Consider the following 19,853-nt stretch of genomic DNA (forward strand, 5'->3'; position numbering starts at 1 on the left):
AAGCCCTCAGGTGTGCTGCCTTGTACGAATATGTTGGGGTCATCAGCGTACAATGTGCAGTCTTTGGCTAGGAACTTAGGCAAGTCATTGATAAAAACGAAACACAGGAATGGACCAAAGATTGACCCTTGCGGCACACCTACTTTGCACTCAGCCAAATCTGATTGGATGTGTCATTCGTTCCGGCTCTACTTTCTCCAGCATGCCCTCACCGTCGCAGTTCGTTACTACTTACCAGTGCCAACAAGACTTTTGGCATTCTCCAGTGGTGCCGCCCAGCGCTCACTCATTATTGCAGCATCAGCGTCGTCATGAATTCTAGGCGATGAACGAGAAGAGGGAATCTGTTCCAGCGTGAAAAGTGACACTGAAATTGGACAGGACCCATATGACGTCACCGCTAGCTTTCCGATCTCAGATTGACAGTTGTCTGCACACGGCTAGTGTGGAGTGTACTTGCGGAATTCACGGATAGATGTACTCATAGCTTGTCAAAAATAACCCCAAAGTGGAAAGCAAAGTTTTATTTTGCACCTGAGGTTACGTGAGAGCTACAGGACTCGAATGAACTTAAACATGCCCCCTATAAAATGCTATTGTCGTTTCCGCTAGCATCTTACACCTAACTAAGAGTATGGTTATCACACATCTGTACATATGAATGCATAGGGTGTCCGTTGCGTCTGGACTATTCAGTAAAGAGAACTCGATGCTATTCGCCTGTGGTGAGCGCAAGCGTTCACCCACCTATTACTCTGAATATGTCCTGGTTGTGTGACGAGTGTAATCTCTGCGCGCCTCAAGAGAGCTTTGTGGAAGAGACAATTCCATCAAATTGACTCTTGGATGACAAAATCTTTTTTTTTCTTTAAGTCGGAAACAGGCGGTGCCGCCTTCGAACGCGAGCTGGAACTTTCATGAATTGGAAGCACGTGTATGACCTGCACTTTTTCTCCCCTGTGAGCATAGAGGAATTGAAAGTGTCCCACCAAGAATAAACTAAGTGATAACAATGCGAAGAGTAAGGATGAAGGGAAATGCTCGTTGGGGTCTATCTTGCTCTGCGAACCCTGCGAGGCTTGTGACTGCATGACCCAACTGGTTGGGGCATTCCTTTCGGGAAACACTCTGATCCGTGGGGTAAACAATGGGCGCCTTCAAGTGGTCCATGGCTTCACCCTCGATGTGTCAACTAATGCGAACAACGATAACCTTATAATGATGCGAAACGCTGACACAGAAAATGTGTTGCCCCGTCCACTTTCCTGGCAGAATGGTTTATCGCATGGTGGTTTCATTGGGTTTGGAAGTACTCTCCAGTTTAAAGAAACGGGATCAACGGAGGTTCGTCTTATTTCCGATTGACGGGTGGGTAGAAGCCGGGAAGTAGAGAATCATGTAGAAAAATGGTGCAGGTGAAGAGGCGAATAAGGTATTTTGGCAGGGCGGCCTGTTCAGCTGCTCCATCGAACCATTAGAGCAGGGATTGCACGGTCTGCCGATGCGATTTTGGATTCGTAGGAATCTGCATCATACTGGACAATGCTGCCAAAAATGCATACTGCATCATGCAAATGTGAATAACTGGGTTCGTAAACCGCCCTTGACGTTCGGTCGTGACGTCAGTCGGTACGCCAAATCTGGATGATCAAGCAGCCGGGAAGGCCATGGTGTTGGAATGAGGTATATTTCGAACCTATGTGCCAACAAATTCACGCGCAGGACGGGGTAAATTCGTATTTTCTGCTGATGGTGGCAGCTGATTAGCCATATTTAGATGTATTATTAGTCGTTATCGTACCACCAGGATGGGTAAGATTGTGGCACGGGACAGCTACTGCGCTAACATCCCAAAACCCACGCCAAAGAAGTATACGTCTAACGAGGGATGTCCTTGACGATGCTTCGCCGGAAACCTTCCGTGACCGGGTACGTGTTGAGTAGCACGGATACCGGGGCTGGCCAAGCTGTGGGCGTTATCAATTACGTGCCGATGAACAATTAGTGAGACATATCGCTGTGTCCCGGTGGATGTGTCAAGGTTCCAGACCTGAGTACACACAGATAGAGGGACCTTGGATATGGCCATGTGCCTCTCTGAGATGTTATTTTCTGCTAGGTTAAGATTCGTATTTTGCTTCATGGGCCAGGGTATTGCAAGGTAATAACATCGCAAGTTGAGATGAGACATACCAGAACTGCTCCAGGTCGAGACACCGGATCAGCGACTTCGTTACAGCCGATTGGGCACTGGCTGAAGAATCAGGTGTCGCATCTTTCGTGGTGTGCAAAGAACTGTGAAACCGTGAAAGCTTTTCGGCTGAGGAAAAGCCGATAGTGTTTCATAGAGAGGTAAACCGTGCCCCGCCTAGACGAAAATCCTTGGAATATCCCTGCGCACACGGTAGGCGACGTATCTACACCACTGCACTGAGAACCACACCATGCTACTGCAGCCTCTCAAAAAATACACGTAAGTGCAGCTTATGCTATCCTGGTTAACTTCTGATAACCAAGGTACCTTCCATGTAGAGGAAACCTTGGTCGATAGAGTGTTCAACACTTTGGGCTGCACTCCTTGGGTAGAAAGGCTTGCAGACATACTCAAAAAGTGAAAATGATGTCCTTATGTCCTGACGTTTCTCGAAGATGCTTCGTGAAGTGCTAGATGTGCTGAAAAAGGTAGTGGTCGGGTATAGTGATGGCGCTGACAGCTGCATATAGACACCGCACTGCCACCACTCTCCAAAATCGTGTATGAGGACCATGTGCTGTGTCAAGGCCCATGGCTGCTGAGCAAAAATACGACACGCTTATCAAATCCTTCATTGCCATAACCAAGGATCCAGGTGGCAGACCCTCCGGCCGTACATGGACTATAGCGGGCCTTTTGTAAGGGTCTTGTCAGTAAGAGAGTGATGCGCTGGGTCATCTGTAGAATCTGCTGGGTCATCTCATCGGGATGGCATCAGGAAGAGCACCGAGAGTGGTGGTGTAGCGAATGGTTTCAGGAGGTACGAATGTTGGGCTGAAGAGTACTTTCACGAGCACGATGGCGACGTGAGTACGAAAGCAACAGTGCCAGGGGCTTGTTAGGCACATGATCATCTGTTCTTACGCCATGTCTTCTCATGTATTCGCTGCGCCTGGGGTAAAGCTGTGCCCTCGTCACAGAATATTTTGTCCTTGACGCATCTTCTCTGATTTTTTGTAGCATCGTCGGGATACTCTGCATTCTACGACGGTGTTTTAACGAATGATTTTCACGCAATCGTCATAGCGCCTGTTGTTGCAACTGGTTGAAATTCACTGGTTCATTGGTGACAAAGTGGCTGCAGTATTCACAGGAGCCAGCTTTTTTATTTATTTATTTTTTGATAAGGTCGTGTAACACGAACTGTAAATGTGGAGAGACCGGGAGCCCTTGTATGGAAAGCTATTATCAGCTATCTTGTGCACTACACAGTTATTTTACTGATATTTTGTTTACAGCAATGCAACAGCAGTCTGCGTTCTCCTTCTAGGTCTGACATGGGAGGGAGGAATATGCAACAGCAGCAGAAAGATAGTTATAGTGAGCGACATAGGCAAGAATTTCGAAGCCTTACCCAATGCTGGGTTCCAGCTCGCGCGTCTGTGAGTACACTACACGACATTTTTTTTTCAACATAACATATCTTCACAGAAATGCCTCCGCCTCAGGGTGGTTTGTGGAAAGACGGAAGGAAGCAAAACTAAAGAAGAAAGACCTCTCGGTGTACAACTCCGTCTCATTTGATCTATTCTTAGCGTAAGATGTTAAAATTTAGAGGATCTTTGGTGAGGATAGTCTATTTTTCGCACGTCATATGTTTAGTTTACGATATGCAATAGTGTGTGATACCTCACTCTAGGAATTTCAAAATGATGAGGTGCCTGGAGGTCATATACTTCCTCTGACTGCATCGCAAAGCTTTTACTTACCTTGCTGCCCCCCCCCCCCGCCCGTGAAACGTGGTAATGTGGAAGTGTCCCAAAACGTCTTATGTCGCTGGAACCTGAAATTATATCGGTTCAACCTGAGTGCACCGGTCGGTTTCGTGATTGGTTCTATGCCGCTATGATGTCATTCTTGAAATCGTTCTTGAGAGCTTGAAAGTGCTGGCGTACTAATAGTACTCTCGTATTACATTCAAAGACACTTCACGATAAAAATATGAAAAACAACCTCTGAGAACATACGTGTAAATAGCATTTGGAACACGTTTTGATTTGCGCACTCTGGAGTGTATCAGCTCTTTCAGGTATTCTCTTTATTACTTATTCGTGTTTTTACGGCTCCTCATCTTCGTAGCTGTCGTTATCGTACCTCCCCTCTTCAGTGCTCTATAATCCTTGATGGTGGAAGGAATAAAATGTCGGTACCGTACGGAACGCACAACCCCATGTAGGAGATGCGCAGCAAAAGACCATAGCGTCTAGCGTATTCGCATTCAAGTTTCTGGGTGCATGGTTTGAAATCGATATTTCAAAGTTGGTAGGGAGTAAGAAGCAGTATGAAAGCGAGAGTAAAAGGTGCCGCATATGTTCATGTGTAAGTGCAATCCGTCGCGATAGTATGTGCTCGTGGTAGCTTTGTTGTCCGTGCTGTCCCTTTGAAATGGTGTCCTCAGAATTCTAAGCTACTGCATGTGTGAAGGTTGCATACTGCTGAGAAGCGTTATTCTCAACGGAGTTTTCTACACCAATAATCTTTTAAGTATTCGAGTTATATTTGTATTATAAATTTTATATTATATAATTATAACTATTTGCGTTATTCTACTTTGTTCTATTTTTCAGGTTGGGCGCACCAACGGCGTGCACACCCCACTTTTACAAGCTAGGAGGCAACGTTGAGCTTTTCCGTCTCTCAGAATGTGCTATGAATAACATTACAAAAAATCTCGAGTAAGTATTACACGATGTGCGCCTGTTTTGCCTTGGAATAGGATCTCTGTGAGGCATCGTACTGTAACGGATACTAGAATATTAAGACATCCACTGCTGTCATATTCATGATCACGTATAGGTACGTTGCGATTTCAAAAAGTGATACAGGTTATTCCGCACTGAATAGCCCCAGCGCCCGTAGGTCCCGCTTTGCCACATAGAACTGGATAAACCAAATATATATATATACATATTTCACATGTTCAGATCCTTTAGGCCAGGTGTTTTAACACCAATGAAATCGTGGGCCGCATCGACCATGAATCACACCATGGAGGGCCGCACAAAAAAAAAGTCGTGAATGTAATAAAATATGGTAATGCAAAAACGCGTACAATAATAGGGGTTATTGTCTACCCAGACGGAACGCGTACAATTCTATACGGAAATGCTCTATTCGACAGATCAAGAGATATAAATGGCTACTCTTCAAAATGGGAGTGCGGATAATATCGAAAACGAGTTGGGAAAAAATATGTTGTTCTTCAATAACGATTGTGACCATGTTCATGGATATTAAAATTATTTCCTACTTACACCGTTTATTGCTGACCTTGTTTACAGTTCTTGGAACAAGGCAGAAATATCAGGGAGAAACAGCAAGCTGACACGTTGTTTCATAAAGGTTGATACATTGTCTTTTTTTTTTCTATGATTCCTACACTGTTAGGAAAATTTATACCTTTTGGGGTATAAACGGCTTGTCCCAGGGCGCATACCTTTTCAGGTATAAACACTATACCTCCTTCGAGGTATAGTAACTTCATACCTCCCTGAAGTTATATGATTTGCACCTCAAGGTTTAAACATATATCCCCAGAAAGTTACGTTTTTAAACCCAGGGTGTAATCTTAGAAAACGGGAAATATTCGACTTATTTCAGCGCTACATCAGAGTGGCACTTTCCTGATGCAGCTCGTAACAATATCATAATAAAATATTGAGCGACATGTGCTTTAACAACAACTACCGCGAGAAGGAAAAACAGGAAGAAAATACCTGGACACGCACACACACAAACGTACCCACAAACTCATATTCACAAAGTGCACGTGTAAAACGGAGAGGAGGGCTCGTGCAGATTACTCATCACGCAAGATGAAATGTGGGGAGGATTTGGTGTTTGGTGGAGAACAGATACTTGTACAATACATCGTTGCTTTGCAAAATGTGGGGGCCGCTTTCGTCCGGTAAGCAACTATATGAGTGACGACGCGCAGATTTGGTGAGATGATACTGTCTCCACCACAAGTTAGTGCGGTGCCACAGGTTCACAGCTAAAGGTATACAAAATGCCGAAGGTATAAAAGTAAGAGAAAAGTACCATATTATACCCTCAACTGCCGTGAAAGGTATAGCATCAGCCATTTATATCTTCCACATGGCTTAGACGAGGTATATACGTTGGTGATGAGGTATAAATATGGTAGTTTAGCCCTGATTTATACCTCCTTTATACTTCATCTATGCCTTTTCTTCTAACACTGTACAATTTAGCACACAATGACCCCTGCACATAACAGTTTCAACACCCAAGTTTTGCATCTTTTCTACCCTCTCCATTCCTTTAGAATTTCCTGTAGGCTGTGGATTCTATACGTTTGCAGACTTAGTACCAATATTAACACTCTTAACTTAACTTCATCTTACTCTGCACATTAGTTACAGTGTGGTTTACTATACGGTGCATGCAAAGACTAGGTTGCTGCAACCGCAAACTTCATGTTGCACTTCTTGGGCCACAAGAGGTGCTCACACACGCGCACGTATGTCCTGAGGATAGACTCGGGGTAGTTAGTACGAGATCATTCGGAATTTAACTTCAGCGTGAAAGACGGGACCAGGGGTGTGAAAACAGACAAGACAAAACCTGTCTAATATGGACAGAGGAGCATACGCCAGGTCAAGGGTAAAAGGAATGCCTGAAGTTCTGGTTGAATGCCTGAAGTTCTGGTTGCCTGATGGTCTATGCCTGATCTGGTGCGCAAGAACCCTGAGACACAGAATAGCTGACCGCGACCCGCGTATTTCAGAGTCGTGCTTCAGGCTTTCTACAGTATATCCTGTTGTTGCCATGTGGCAGGCGACAGGAATGTGCGTAGCTCTGACAACATTTCCTTCTACCATTCTCTAATACCTTTCTTTGTTATCAACTGGTGTGATTGTAGCACCTGCCTTCGCCTTACTCAATGGGATTCGCACAGCATACTACAAAAAATCGCAGGATAATGAGTAGTAAAATTCGTGATAATGTTTGTTTGTTGCGATCATCATCAAGCTTGTACAGCTCCCGTCAACCTTAATAATAACACCGGAAAAAATGGATAGCGATTACACCAACCCTTGGGCACAGGAGGAAATTTTAGTTGAACAAAATTATTCTGTGAGTTTAACGCAAGGATTTTGTTTATTTAACATTCCCCCAGTGCCCCCAGGGTGGCTGTTATCGCGCTCGGAAACGAGACCGAATTTTTTCCAGTGTTAATATTAAGGTTGACGGGAGCTGTAATACTCTAAGACTACTGCGTCATATCATGAGGGCTGATTTTTGTCCCTCCTTGCAACATTGTTTCCCAGTTATCCCGAGTTTTGTGTGATAGACAAGAAGTTGGAGTCCCAAGGTAAAGCCACAGCAGACAAACATGTTTTCATGTGAGAAAGTCCGTAGTCGAAAATATGTGGTATTACTCAGTCAATAAAACCACGCAGAGAGGTGCTTCCCCAATGTACATTGCACTAGAGAAGCAAATTCGCCTTTCATTGAGGCACACAAGTTTGTATTCTACAAACATGTGGTCGAACGCATATCTGATGGATTGTGTAAAGTGGAAATTAGGCCACTAAGTGAGGCTTGTAATAGCTCGATGTATCCAGTGCTCGTCATGAAACTTCATTAATGACATCGTGACTAGTGCGATACTGTTATTGTAATGTTGTACTGGATATGGAAACACACCGTTTATTGCTTATAATCTTGCAACTATGTCTTGTAAAGATAGTAGTGTAAGTGCGATGTCTTCTACGTATCACGGGCTCCTGCTAGCCCTGTGGTCTACATACCTGACACAGAACAATAACCCACGTCGTTATCTAATACATCCTTCGCGCGCACAGGCACTCACGTCATGACGACCACCTGCGGCCCCACGTTGCCCCAACTGACCCTGCGGGCCTACGTATAGACCCCTGCAAGCAAACATTCTCCAGATGGAAAACATAGCCGGATGTAGAACTTAAAACATTTTTATTGACCGCATTCAATGACACACACATACATTAGATTATGATGGGGTAGGCGATTCACCGCCGCTGAGGCGGTACACTGCCCTATTGCGCATTTTGAACGGATGAGGGAATTATGATGGGGGGGGGGCGCTTTCAGAGAGCGAGAGGGAAGACGAGGTGGAGCCGAGACGGTGTTGGAAGGCAGGTGTAAATACAAGGTTGAGCCTCATGCGGTGGGAGAGTGCAGTAAAGGGCCGCGGTAGTCGCAGGGGAAGTACGCGAGAAAGCGAGGGGTCTACATCCGGGAAAAGGGAGTGCGCTATGTCGTGTTGCCACTCAGTCTGCATCTTGGGGCCGGTGAGTGTCGAAAGCAGGTGTCTCCGGTCGCCCGAAGATATCTTTATGGGGGAAAAGCTGCGTGGTGATGGACGCTCAAGGCGGTTTTGTGTGCTTCTTCATTGCCACTGATGCTGACATGTCCGGCGATCCACAGCAATGTGACAGTGTGCCCTGCAACGGCCGCCTTCTCATAAACTTGCAGGATGTCAAAGACAACAGGACGGAAGGATCCATGAATCCCCAAGTTGGCCACACACTGCGCGGGTCATGAGTCTGTAAAGACGACCCAGGACTGAGCAGGGTTGGCTCATATTTTTTGCTTAACAAAGAGAATGGCGTAGAGCTCGGCACACGTAGATGATGTTCTGTGAGAAAGATGGTGACCACAGGAGACTGACTGAGATGGAATGACAAATGCCGAGGGCGAGGTATCCCGAGTAGATGACCCGTCAGTGAAAACCAACGTTGACGCCGTGTACCTGTCAGTCATCATGCCCAGGGTTCTACCATGCAGGACAGGAACAGTTAGGCGAGTGACTGGGCTTGACAGAGACCATGGAGGGGCACCGGCAGCCACTGTCTTCACCACGAAACGCGGAACGCTAGACTTCAGCTGAGCAATCACCGGGCGGACCTTGCAGTGCTTGCGTCTCAAGATCTTCGATACGAGCGGGTGCCGCCGATGAACGTTCAATGCACTGAATGCATTCAATGAACTGAGCATCTTGCATGACATAAGAGCGGCGAATATTTCGAATATGCTAAACGAGCGATAAGTATTCTGCCTGCCATATGAAAACCACGACACTCACTATAAATGTCATACTATGTTTATGTCAACCGAAATCAGAGGGTCGAAACCGGGACGAGCAATAGTTATTCTACTCGACGCATCATCATTATTTCTTAAAGCTAGCTACCACTACAAATTGTACACTATGTTAGCATCTCCAGGGACAGCGTGAAACAGCACAGATTTTGTATATAATGTACAATATAAAAGATTCATACGGGCAAAGGAGCAGAATCAAGGCGAGCGGCATCACCAAGTTTTACACTGCTTTCATGTCAGTCAAAGTCTGACGAACAGAAGGATAAAGCGACAGAATCAAAGTGAGCAGTGATTATCGTACTCGGCACATCGTACTCAACAACAACTTTATTTGATGATGATGACTGCGAATCTCCATCGCCAGGGGCGACACCCTTTCCCATTGCTAATCGTGATGTGGGAAATGGAATAGTGATTCTCCTCACAGTGAGGACCAAAGTCCTTGAATGGTGTCCCAAAACGTCAGAACAGCTTTGAGGTCAGAGCGTTGGTGGGCTGGATTCGGCCATGGACCAAGCAATTTTTCAAAGAGAGGAAGCAAGTGTACAGCTGATTGAGGATCCCAGAAAGTGTTGTTCGGGAAGGTTGGTAGTGTGGGAAATAGAGAAGCATGTGATCTAGATCTTCCAGATCACCTAAGTGACGGCATCTGGAAGAGTCAAAATCTAAACTTCTTCTAAACTACATATCAGAACAGAGCGAAATTTCTCCGAATTCAAACCCGTGTGAGGTGCTTATCCAAGCAATCGCGAATGTTTCGGGATTAAGAACCTCGTTCGCGATGCTTCCCGATGCAGCGTCGCGAACGCATAGGGCGCATCCCAAGTGGTACATGCCTTAAAATAGCCTTCGTCTTAGCACTGTACATATATGGGGTAGTTGGGAACGTGATCGTGTAGACATATCGCAGCATTTTAACCACGAACACAACACAGAAGAAGACAGAACACGATGACTGCATACGATAACATAGGTGTCATGTCTTCTGTGTTGTGTCCGTCGTTAAATTGCTGCGGTATGTCTATACCATCGCTTTCTTGGACAGTGAGATGGCGGCTTCACGGGAAGACACCTCTGGTTCAAGTTTCAATAAGACTGCCCATTTTCCCGTTGTAGTTAACTACATTTTTCAGTCTCTACTTTACATACTCGTGTTATCGAAAATGCTTCTCCCTCTTCTGTTCTCTCTCTCAAACACCTGCGCATGAGAATGATTCAGCAATGTGCGTACTGAATCAAATTTTACACATTCTTCTTTACATATCCCTGTCAAGGACAACTCAGGTTGTGTGAATAGAAATGAGTGAGTTGTATGCAAGCTAGATAAAACTACTAGTCTCAGTCACTAGTATAAATATTGGGGTAATGTAGTAAAATGTTGCACATTTCTACGCCATAGCGAAGGCATATAAAGTCCTCGTGAAAACCCCCCGGTCGCATAATTCTTGTCCGGTAAACTTGCAACGATCGGATTGAATTCCTTGCTGCCTTTGGGCACCACGGAAAAAAAAAGCGTCTTTCAAGACGTTGTTTATGGTTATGGGACAATCGGCTAGAAAGTTTAGTTGTTTTTTATCGACAGCAGCACTCACTCACTCAGCCTCTATATGTAACCCCGTTGGCAAGGTAACCCTATTGGTTGTTGTTGATAAACATTTCGGTCCCTTTAGTTATGCACTGAATGATATATGGTTTGGACGACGGTAAGCTTCATTTTCAAGAGATTCTACTCAGTGCGGAGCTTTCCATGTACTGTTGCATTCAGAGAAACTTCTCCAGTCTTCTAGAACTCTTTTTTGTGGTATGTGGTCTTAACAATGATAATCTTGAACATTCTAGACTTGCTTATTGAATGCGTTGTATTATTTGTTGTTGTTGTTGCACTATTGTCAGGGTGTCACTTTATTATATTTTTACCCCATGCAATGCCGCAAGGCCCATAGAGCACCACCATAAATAAATACAGAAATCCGTCTATTTCATAGACAGGGAAAACAGTAGCCCGCGGAGGTCGATGTGTCGGCTCGTGGGGTCATCTGGTGCAACGCGGGGGGGGGGGGGGGGCGCTGCACGCCGATCGACGGCGTATGTGTTGGGTAACGGCGCGTTACGTCATTGCTATGGTTGTGGTGTGTAGAGTACGGGGGCAGAGATTAGTTCTTTGTTGGTCTGGGCCACCTTTGCCATTACGGATGTAAAATATCTAACGTTGGTTTCTCCTGCAACTAAAGAGAGCTGCATCGAAAGCACCCTGAACACGCAAGAGAATGCTTCAGACGAAGGTACCAAAGAACACTGAGCTTCTATTACCTAGATCTTCCACACACAATGACTGATGAGAACGACTTCTGCACCAAAGTCATAGGAAAGCTGGAGGAATGGCAAAGCAGTGGCATCTGCAATGTGAGTTAACCATGTAATTGATACATATACAACCTAATCTTAATAACTCCGGCTACCCAGGCAGCACGTGATAGGATAATAGATGTCTGTGTGATGTCTAACCTTAGACATCTGGCATAACTGCAAAATGGCTAAGGCTTGACTAAGGCCATTAGCCGTCAATATGCATAGCAGTAGGTGCTACTGGCCATCTAACCTTAGACATTGAATTTCTTCGACCGTAGACGTGATTTACACCTTCTTTAGAAGTGATTCCCAGAATTAGTGATGACCCTTAGACATGTATTAGCACGGAAGTTTAGACCTGGATCTATGCAATACCTCCATTTCGGAAGTATGTTCAGGATTTGACCTCTGCTATTTCTCATTATCGCTACCCTATACGTAGGTTAGACGTTTTGTCTATCGAACCCCCTGGGCATATTAATGTAAAAATGTGATTTGTGTCTGTGTGTGTATATGTGTCTGATATCCCCTCGTAAATAATTCCGGCTGAGAGCACACATTTTGTAATAAATTCATTTCAAGCAAGAACTGTACACAAAGTATGCGAAACTACTGACGGTGATCAACCCCTCAGATCTGTTTCTTACAATTAAGCACACACCTTGGGGAAAAATGTGGTTGGTTTGGGGGGATAAAGACACGCTAATAATCCACCCATTTCTAGTGTCACCTCCCTGAAAGTGTTTGCAGGAAGCACCTCTCAAGTTGCAGCAACAAAGTGGCGCAGATCCTTGAACAAGGGTGGCAGTTATAGAATAACCATTCGCTCTTGCACACCCTGGTTCTCTTGCACATGGACATTGTTACCCAGAAAAACCTGCAGAATAACAAGTCAATTTTAGATAGCATTAAGCAGCTAGCCATATCGTACACATGCATTACAGTCGGAACCAGACAGAGTTGTGTCTCCACCTCTATGGATTTTGCTCAAAAATAAAATGAAGGTTAGTAAAATGATTATTTTTAATCCCTGGAAGGGACGATTGGAACGACTTATTAGCCTCGTTACGTATTCAACATAATGACTCCAGGAATGCGTATTTTTGAAGCGAATTCTCATGTATCTTGCTCCGGATACTTCAGTTAACACGGGGTTCGTTTAACATGTGTTGCGCATATCTTTTGTTGGTGCTGCTCGAAGAGTATCTTTTGACAAGTGACACACACTATTTGAAGCAATAGGTGTTAGTAGTTATTTTGTTGCTGCTTTCCCTTAAAGTACTTATGTATCTTTGGTAAGCTATGCCACCTTACTGCACCACAGCCGGCACCGCATCCGCGCGTTTATTGCTGCGTTCACAGCAGTGCACTTTGCCCTATGTCAGCCAATTGATGTAGTAATTTGATGTCCCCTAACGTTACTGCAATGTGCCACTTTGGTTTGAGCGAGACAGTTTTGTTTGCTGTGATATCTCTCACTGTGATGATATTATCAAGGCACCTGCCGGGTGTTTCACATGAATCCCCCTGCTGAATAATTTAATAAAACAGGTGATACGACTGAATATTTTTTATCAAGACCCTTGGGACATTGGCCAAGAACTTAGAAGTGAAAGGCCCATTTGCATACACTGGCAAACTAAATAAACATCCTAACGTCTAAATTTCACCCTGTCGGAATTGCTGTTTTACGCAATGGCACCTTGAGTGAAACATAATAAAAGAAAACAAAAACGCATCCGTCAACACTTAACGACATTTCCGAGTTAGTGATTGGTTTTGAGTTGCATCCTAAGCAGCACACAATATTGGACCCATATTGGCTGGTCATTGACGATACGGGTCCAATATTGGACCCGTTTTGCCAGGATTTGCCAGGATTGACCATATTTGCTCAAACTTAGGAATATGGGCCCCATATTGCCCGTCTGCACCCCATATTGACTGAAATTGCAGAAAATGGTGCCCGTACCGGTGTTGTACCGAATACCCAAACAGCACGACAAGATTGGACGTTGAAGCGTGTGAAATGCCCCATTCAATACGTCGTTACAACCAAAAACTTCCTGCAGATGATACACATTGTTCGAAACAGTCAACATACGTGGCAATCCCACTGTAACATGCGCTGCAAACGAACAACTCAACTTTCCCCTTGCTGCAAACAGTCGCCATCTTGCTTCGCGATGCCAATGCCAATCGGTCGAACCGACTGAGAGCGTGGTCGTTTGAGCGAAATCACGCGTCCCACAACTAATGCGCATGCGCCATACTTGGGTCGGACGTTTCATTCGGGCTAAAATGTCGCTGGTTTATCTAACGACAACGGAATTGCGGCAGGTCAAGTAAAAAAACGCTACGTTTGATAAGAAGGGATGCCTCTTCTGTAAGGCTAGGCGCTTTCAAGTTAGTGCAAGCAGTGTGAGTTGCTGAGGCATATGTCCGTCACCGTCACAGTAGTGTTTTGCTCCTTTGTACTGTAGGAGCGGGTCGAAACTTTTTGGTTCATGCACTATTGCGCTCCCAATGAAAGCTTCTGAGGTTTGTTTCACATTGGCACCTACTCTTCGCTTTTATGGCGATGCAGTGTTATGTTTGTAAAGCTATGCAACGTGGATCAATAAGAAGATCTGTAGAAATGAAAAAGAATAGTGTAAGTGTGTGTGTAAGAAGTAATGCCAGTGGTGGATATTATACCGGATAATGCTTTATTATTACAAGGACTCCCCGTTGGCGTTATCACGGAAATATTGGTGCAATGTGGGCAAAATGGGCTTGTCAGTATGGGCAGCCCATATGAATGCCCATGGGAACAATATGGAGCCATATTGTTCTCATATTGGCAGCCCATACTGAACCACTATTGGTAATCGTGGCAGCCCACATGGGTCCAATATTGGACGAATATTGGCGTGCTGCTTGGGATAGTACTTGTGGGGACCAGTGCAGCGATGCGCTCTTCGTGTCAGGCATCCCCCTGTCGATTGAGTGTTTATTCGCCTGGTTCACACACCGGGAAGTGGGGGGAGGGTAACGATCAGCAACCGGTGGTTGTCTTCTCGAGAGCTGCTCTTTTAGTTGAGCATGGCAGACAATGTGGTTTTATGCGGTACCAATGATCAGGAGTTAAGCGCTAAACGCGACCAAAGTGATTCCCCGTATGATGTCAACATGCGTGGAATCATTTTGGTCGCATTTCGTTTTTACCTACTTATCATTATCACGATAAGGGCATACTGTCCAGCATAGCCAAGAAATATGCACGACCCTCTGTCTACAAACATGTGAGTCACGAGAAGACTGGTTGGAGGATATATTTTGCTGTGGTGGGAAAGGATCGGGTGAAGTGCGTCCTGAAAGCTAGTATGATAAAGCTATAGTATGCCCACCAGCATGCCTTGCGCGGCGGCGAAACGCAATCAATGACGTGGGGGCTCGGGTCGCCTAGAATACCTCGTGTAGAGACGAGCAGAGTTAACGTGGAAACGTCACCCATGGCTGTTCCCTATCTTGCAGCACCCGTGTGTAACCCTGGCGCACGGAACATTCCAGGCCAGGCCAGAGCGCACGTACTACATCGCTGACAAAGAGCCCATAGGGGCATTGATCTGCACAAAAAATGTGTAGTATACCGAAAGCAAACACTTTCGGAAAAATTGCTAATTGTCGACACTTTTATCTATCAGATATTTTTTTCGCAGAAGGTCTGCGCAAAGCGGGTTCTGAAAGCGTCGAAAATCTAATTTAAAAGTTAGAATGCTTATTTAATGAGTGAGCCTATGCAAATGAGCAGCTCATCTCATGGCGAATGTCCCAAGGATATTTACAAAAAGAAAGTTCTTTGACGGCACCACCTGTTTATGAATTATTCAGCTGGGGGGGAGGGGGGGATATGTTTAATGCAAAGTAAAAAAAAAAGAGAAGGGAAAGGTTAGCCACAGTGTAGGCTCGCTATTCCCAAAAGCTATCAAGCAAACAAAAGCAGATACAAGCAGCTGAAACACAGAAAATTATGAAAAAAATATGTGAAATGTGAATATCTAGCTATCTTTGAGTGGTAATGTATACTTGGTATTTCAGTGAAATACCAAGTATACATTAACGCTCAAAGATCCAAGTGTGCATGAGGCACTTAGCGCTTCCAATTTTGTGAGTAAAGGCACGCTTACCGAGCACATTTGTTGTGTCAGTTGTTAGCGTCTGCAGTCACAGAGTGAAGCGGCTCCTCGAACAAGTCTGGTAACTGTAGGATAATGATTCCCTCTTGCGCCCCACCAGCTGGTATTCCGGCACATGGATAGCGTTACCGAGATTATCCTGCACAAAGAAGAATTAATTTTAAAGAACACCAGCTTGCCATATTGTACACAAGTATTCCAGCCAATACCAGCCAGGAGCTCGACCCGGTTAGATTTCACTGAGAAGAAAGAGATGAACTGAATAAAATGCATCCACTTGTATACTCGATAATAAGTATTCATGCTATTAAAATGAATCCCTGAAAGCTTTCTTGCACGGTAGAAAGTGTCGGCATGGGGCACCACTAACGCAGCATCCAGTGTAGAGGGGATCCCCGAACAAGTCCTCTAACTTGTTTCTAGAACACCATGCCAACCGGTCCTGCAGCACATGGAAACTGCTCAATCGGTGAAGCTGCAGAACAAGTTAATTTTAGAGAGCGTTCAGCAGCTAGCCATATTGCACATGAGCATTCCACCAGAAAATAGCCCGGAGTCTAACTTGGCCCTCTTAGATTTCGTTGTAGAAAAGTGCATTTTCTTAAGGGTGCGTATACACTTGCGCAGTCACGAAATAGACTCATGTTAGTAAAATATGGAAGGTCTTTCAAACCCCTATAGGAGCGTTCCAGGAATTCTTTATTTTTAAAGTTGAATGACCAGTTAGCATTGTAACTAACGGCCGAACTCATGAACGAGCCTCGATCGAAACTCGACTCGAGCTGCTCCTCGAGGCCGGTTTTGTGCTTCATAAATCGACCTTGACTCGAAACGCTCCTCGAGTGGAGGAATTCCTCCGTGCATTCCTCGAAAATCTCGAGGTATCATCAGTGCTACATCGAGAACGCCGCTCAACTTGAGTTTGGCTGGTGTCATGGCGGAAGACAGGTCGTTCGCTGCGTCCATCGACTGCGTTTTGTGGCACGATGGCCTTTTAATGGGTGCGGACAACATTACCACTGAGCGACAACGTTCAATAAGGGGCCATCAAGCTCCTTTTGATCATTTTGATGATCACGAATTCCTTATATGGTATACGGTACCGCTTCATGAAGACAACCATACGAAGCCTTTTGGATATATTGCCGCTGGAGGAAAATGTGGGCAATCGTGGGCTGCCGCTACCTCCTGTGCTACAGCTCCCCGTCGACATGTGATTTTATGGCGTTAGGACTTTTCGAACTGCCACGGGAGACATTGTGAATGTGTCAGAAACGACGGTGTGCCGCGTTGTGGAAAAAAATCCCACACCTTCTCGCAAGCACACTTTTCAAGACAAGGTGTAATAAATTTTCCTTCTGTCGCGCTATTTAGCACAAAGAAGGTGTGTTTGAAGGATGTTTTCACGCAAAAAGTGGTGCAAAAAAGGAAACAGTGCATTGACTGGACATCTAAAAAAATAAACATCTGATCTGCCTCCTCAATGTTTTTCCGTAATCTGTATACTGTATCAAGCTGGCCCAACCCCTGCTCCTGCTATCACTAAAACGACTCAACAAATCTTCCATTCATATTTTTTGTTTTTCTCGTTTTCCTTCTCTTTTTTTTTTCTTTTTGCAGTCGAGGACAAAGCGGCAAAGTGTCCATATTTCGTCTCAAACGGTCGCCAGAGTTCTGTCGCATCCCTCCCCCCCTTTTTAGGGTATTTGGGAGATGTCGCAATAGTGTCACCCCAGGTCATAGTCATGATTTTTTTTTTGTAGTTGTTGTTCCAATAGTACGAATTCCGTTTGTTGGGTGGGATAACAGGCTCCACCGTTTAGGCAGAGCGCGAATGAGGGCCATAAAAGTTCGTACGACATTCTCGCGGTGGCTCCCCAAGAATGGTCTCCCCGATTGTTTGCTCGGGATGTTGTTGTAAAATCTGTTTTATTTGTTTGATTGTTTATAGCTACCCTCAAGGCGTTGGGTAAACGTAGCCATCCGCTAACAAACAGTCATTCACGCCACATATTGTAACATAAAATAGAAGAGTGGCAAGCAGTGACATCATCTTTCATATTATTTGATACGAGGTGACCATGCCATTAAGCTAGCTGCTGCCGTTGTGGTTGTAATTGCAAGACCAGAAAACTAGGAAACCTATCAGTCTATTTCCCTGTTCTGAACACCTGCACCCTTCTTCAAACACTTGCACACCTTTGTGTTTTGTATTTGTAATGCACGTTGGTCGAAATAAAGTAAAGAATTACATTTATTTTTCATGCTATAAGTGTGTTTTAAGCACGATAATTAACATTTTCGAGGGGTCCCGAAAGACGGCTGGGGACGAGAGTACAGCTTTATTCGAGGACGGTCTCTCGAGGACCGCCTTGGCGGAGGAATCCCCGAAGCGAGTTCATGAAACGCATGGTCTCTTTGAGTGGAGGAGCGGTGCTTCCCTCCACTCGTTGGAGTCGAGGCGGAGCGTCGAGTCGAGGCTCGTTCATGAATTCGGCGGTAAGTATTCAACGTAGCTGCTCCAGGAAAGCGTATTGCTCAGACGAATCCGCAAATATATTGGTACTGTAACGGCCAACTTCACTATCATTGACATCGCTTGTGGCCCCGCGAGTTCTTACCTCCAGCGTATGTGTCGAGCGCACCCGCAGTTCATTAAAACATCATTCTTCCTTCGGCCATCACTTGTATCGGACCTCGTTTATTGTAGCGCAACAACAACATATATATTGTGATGATGAAGTGGGGAGGTTTTCCACTCTAGGAGTGGAACGCTACCCCATAGCTAGGGGTCTAATATGAGTGGTGACAGATGACGATGAGAGATGATGGGAATGATCGAAGTGGCGATGACGATGCTGGACGTGATCGTGGTGGTGGCAGTGTCCGAGGGCGCTGCTGGGGTCATAGTGAGTCCTTTAAGCCTGTCGCCTCAAAGAAGTTAACCACGCGACGTAAGGCCGCCCTGGACTCGGCCGCGGTGTCCCAAGGGCCGAGGATGGTCGACAAGTTGAAGGGGCGGCAGCCAAGGGTGACAAGCTGCGACTGCAGTGTACGCCTCTCGTTGACATAGGTCCGGCAGCGGAGGAGTATGTGCTCAACGTTGGCAAGTACGCCACACCCGTTGCACATAGGGCTAGCCTCACAGCCTAGCTGGTATCGATAGGACGGAGTGAAGGCCACATTCAGACGTAGCCTGTGGATGAGTGACTTCAGAGGACGAGGAAGCTTTGCAGGCAGTCGGTATGACAGCGTTGGGTCTACATTCATCAAAGGGGACATAGTTGGAATGTCGTGTTGCCACTGTAGGGTAGACCAGGAATCGGACAAATGCCTGAGGGGGGATCTTCTATCTCCTCTCGAGAGTATAATGGGCATAGAAGGTCGTTGTTGGTGTGCAGCGGCAGCGGCAGCGTCGGCCTCGTGGTTCCCAGTTATTCCGCAATGCCCTGGAACCCACTGAAAGGCAACGTAGTGGGAGCGATCTTGTAGGGACTTCAGGGCGCACAGGATGTCTATCACCACTGAGGCAAGGGAACCGCGGATGCCCATGTTTTTAATGCACAGGAGAGCTGCTTTGGAGTCTGTGTAAATTACCCAGTGCCGGGGTTCACAGTCTTCCGCATATGTCAAAAATAACAAGATAGCATAAAGTTCAGCGGATGTCGATGAGGTACGGTGAGATAGACGACACCCACGTGTAACAGGCTGTGATGGAATGGCAAAGGCTGAAGATGAAGTGTCCCTGGTCGACGATCCATCCGTGTATACAGCGGTACTGTTGCGGTATTGAGCCTCGACGAAATCAAGGGTAAGTTGCCTAAGAATAAAATCAGGATAGTTCTTTTTGTTGTTCTTGAGACCGGGGATGGAGACAGTGACAGACGGCGATGACAACGTCCATGGAGGCACTTTGAATTTGGGGATATGAGGTCTGAATGATGTCACAGCAGCATGAA

The 19,853-nt window shown here is 45.5% G+C and overlaps 1 protein-coding gene across 1 annotated transcript in view; it reads left to right on the forward strand.

Moving 5' to 3' along the window:
• The first annotated feature begins 4,827 nt into the window (after window positions 1–4,827).
• The window catches only part of LOC135369678 (uncharacterized), a 65,054-nt gene continuing 50,028 nt past the window's right edge, over window positions 4,828–19,853 (forward strand). Inside the window, exons 1-2 of the mRNA XM_064603186.1 lie at window positions 4,828–4,929; window positions 11,599–11,770. Of these exons, the coding sequence (XP_064459256.1) occupies window positions 4,904–4,929; window positions 11,599–11,770 (198 nt within the window). The 5' untranslated portion in view covers window positions 4,828–4,903. The remainder of the gene's footprint in view (window positions 4,930–11,598; window positions 11,771–19,853) is intronic.

The sequence above is a fragment of the Ornithodoros turicata genome, chromosome 1 (genome assembly GCF_037126465.1).
Source record: "Ornithodoros turicata isolate Travis chromosome 1, ASM3712646v1, whole genome shotgun sequence".
NCBI lineage: Eukaryota > Metazoa > Arthropoda > Arachnida > Ixodida > Argasidae > Ornithodoros > Ornithodoros turicata.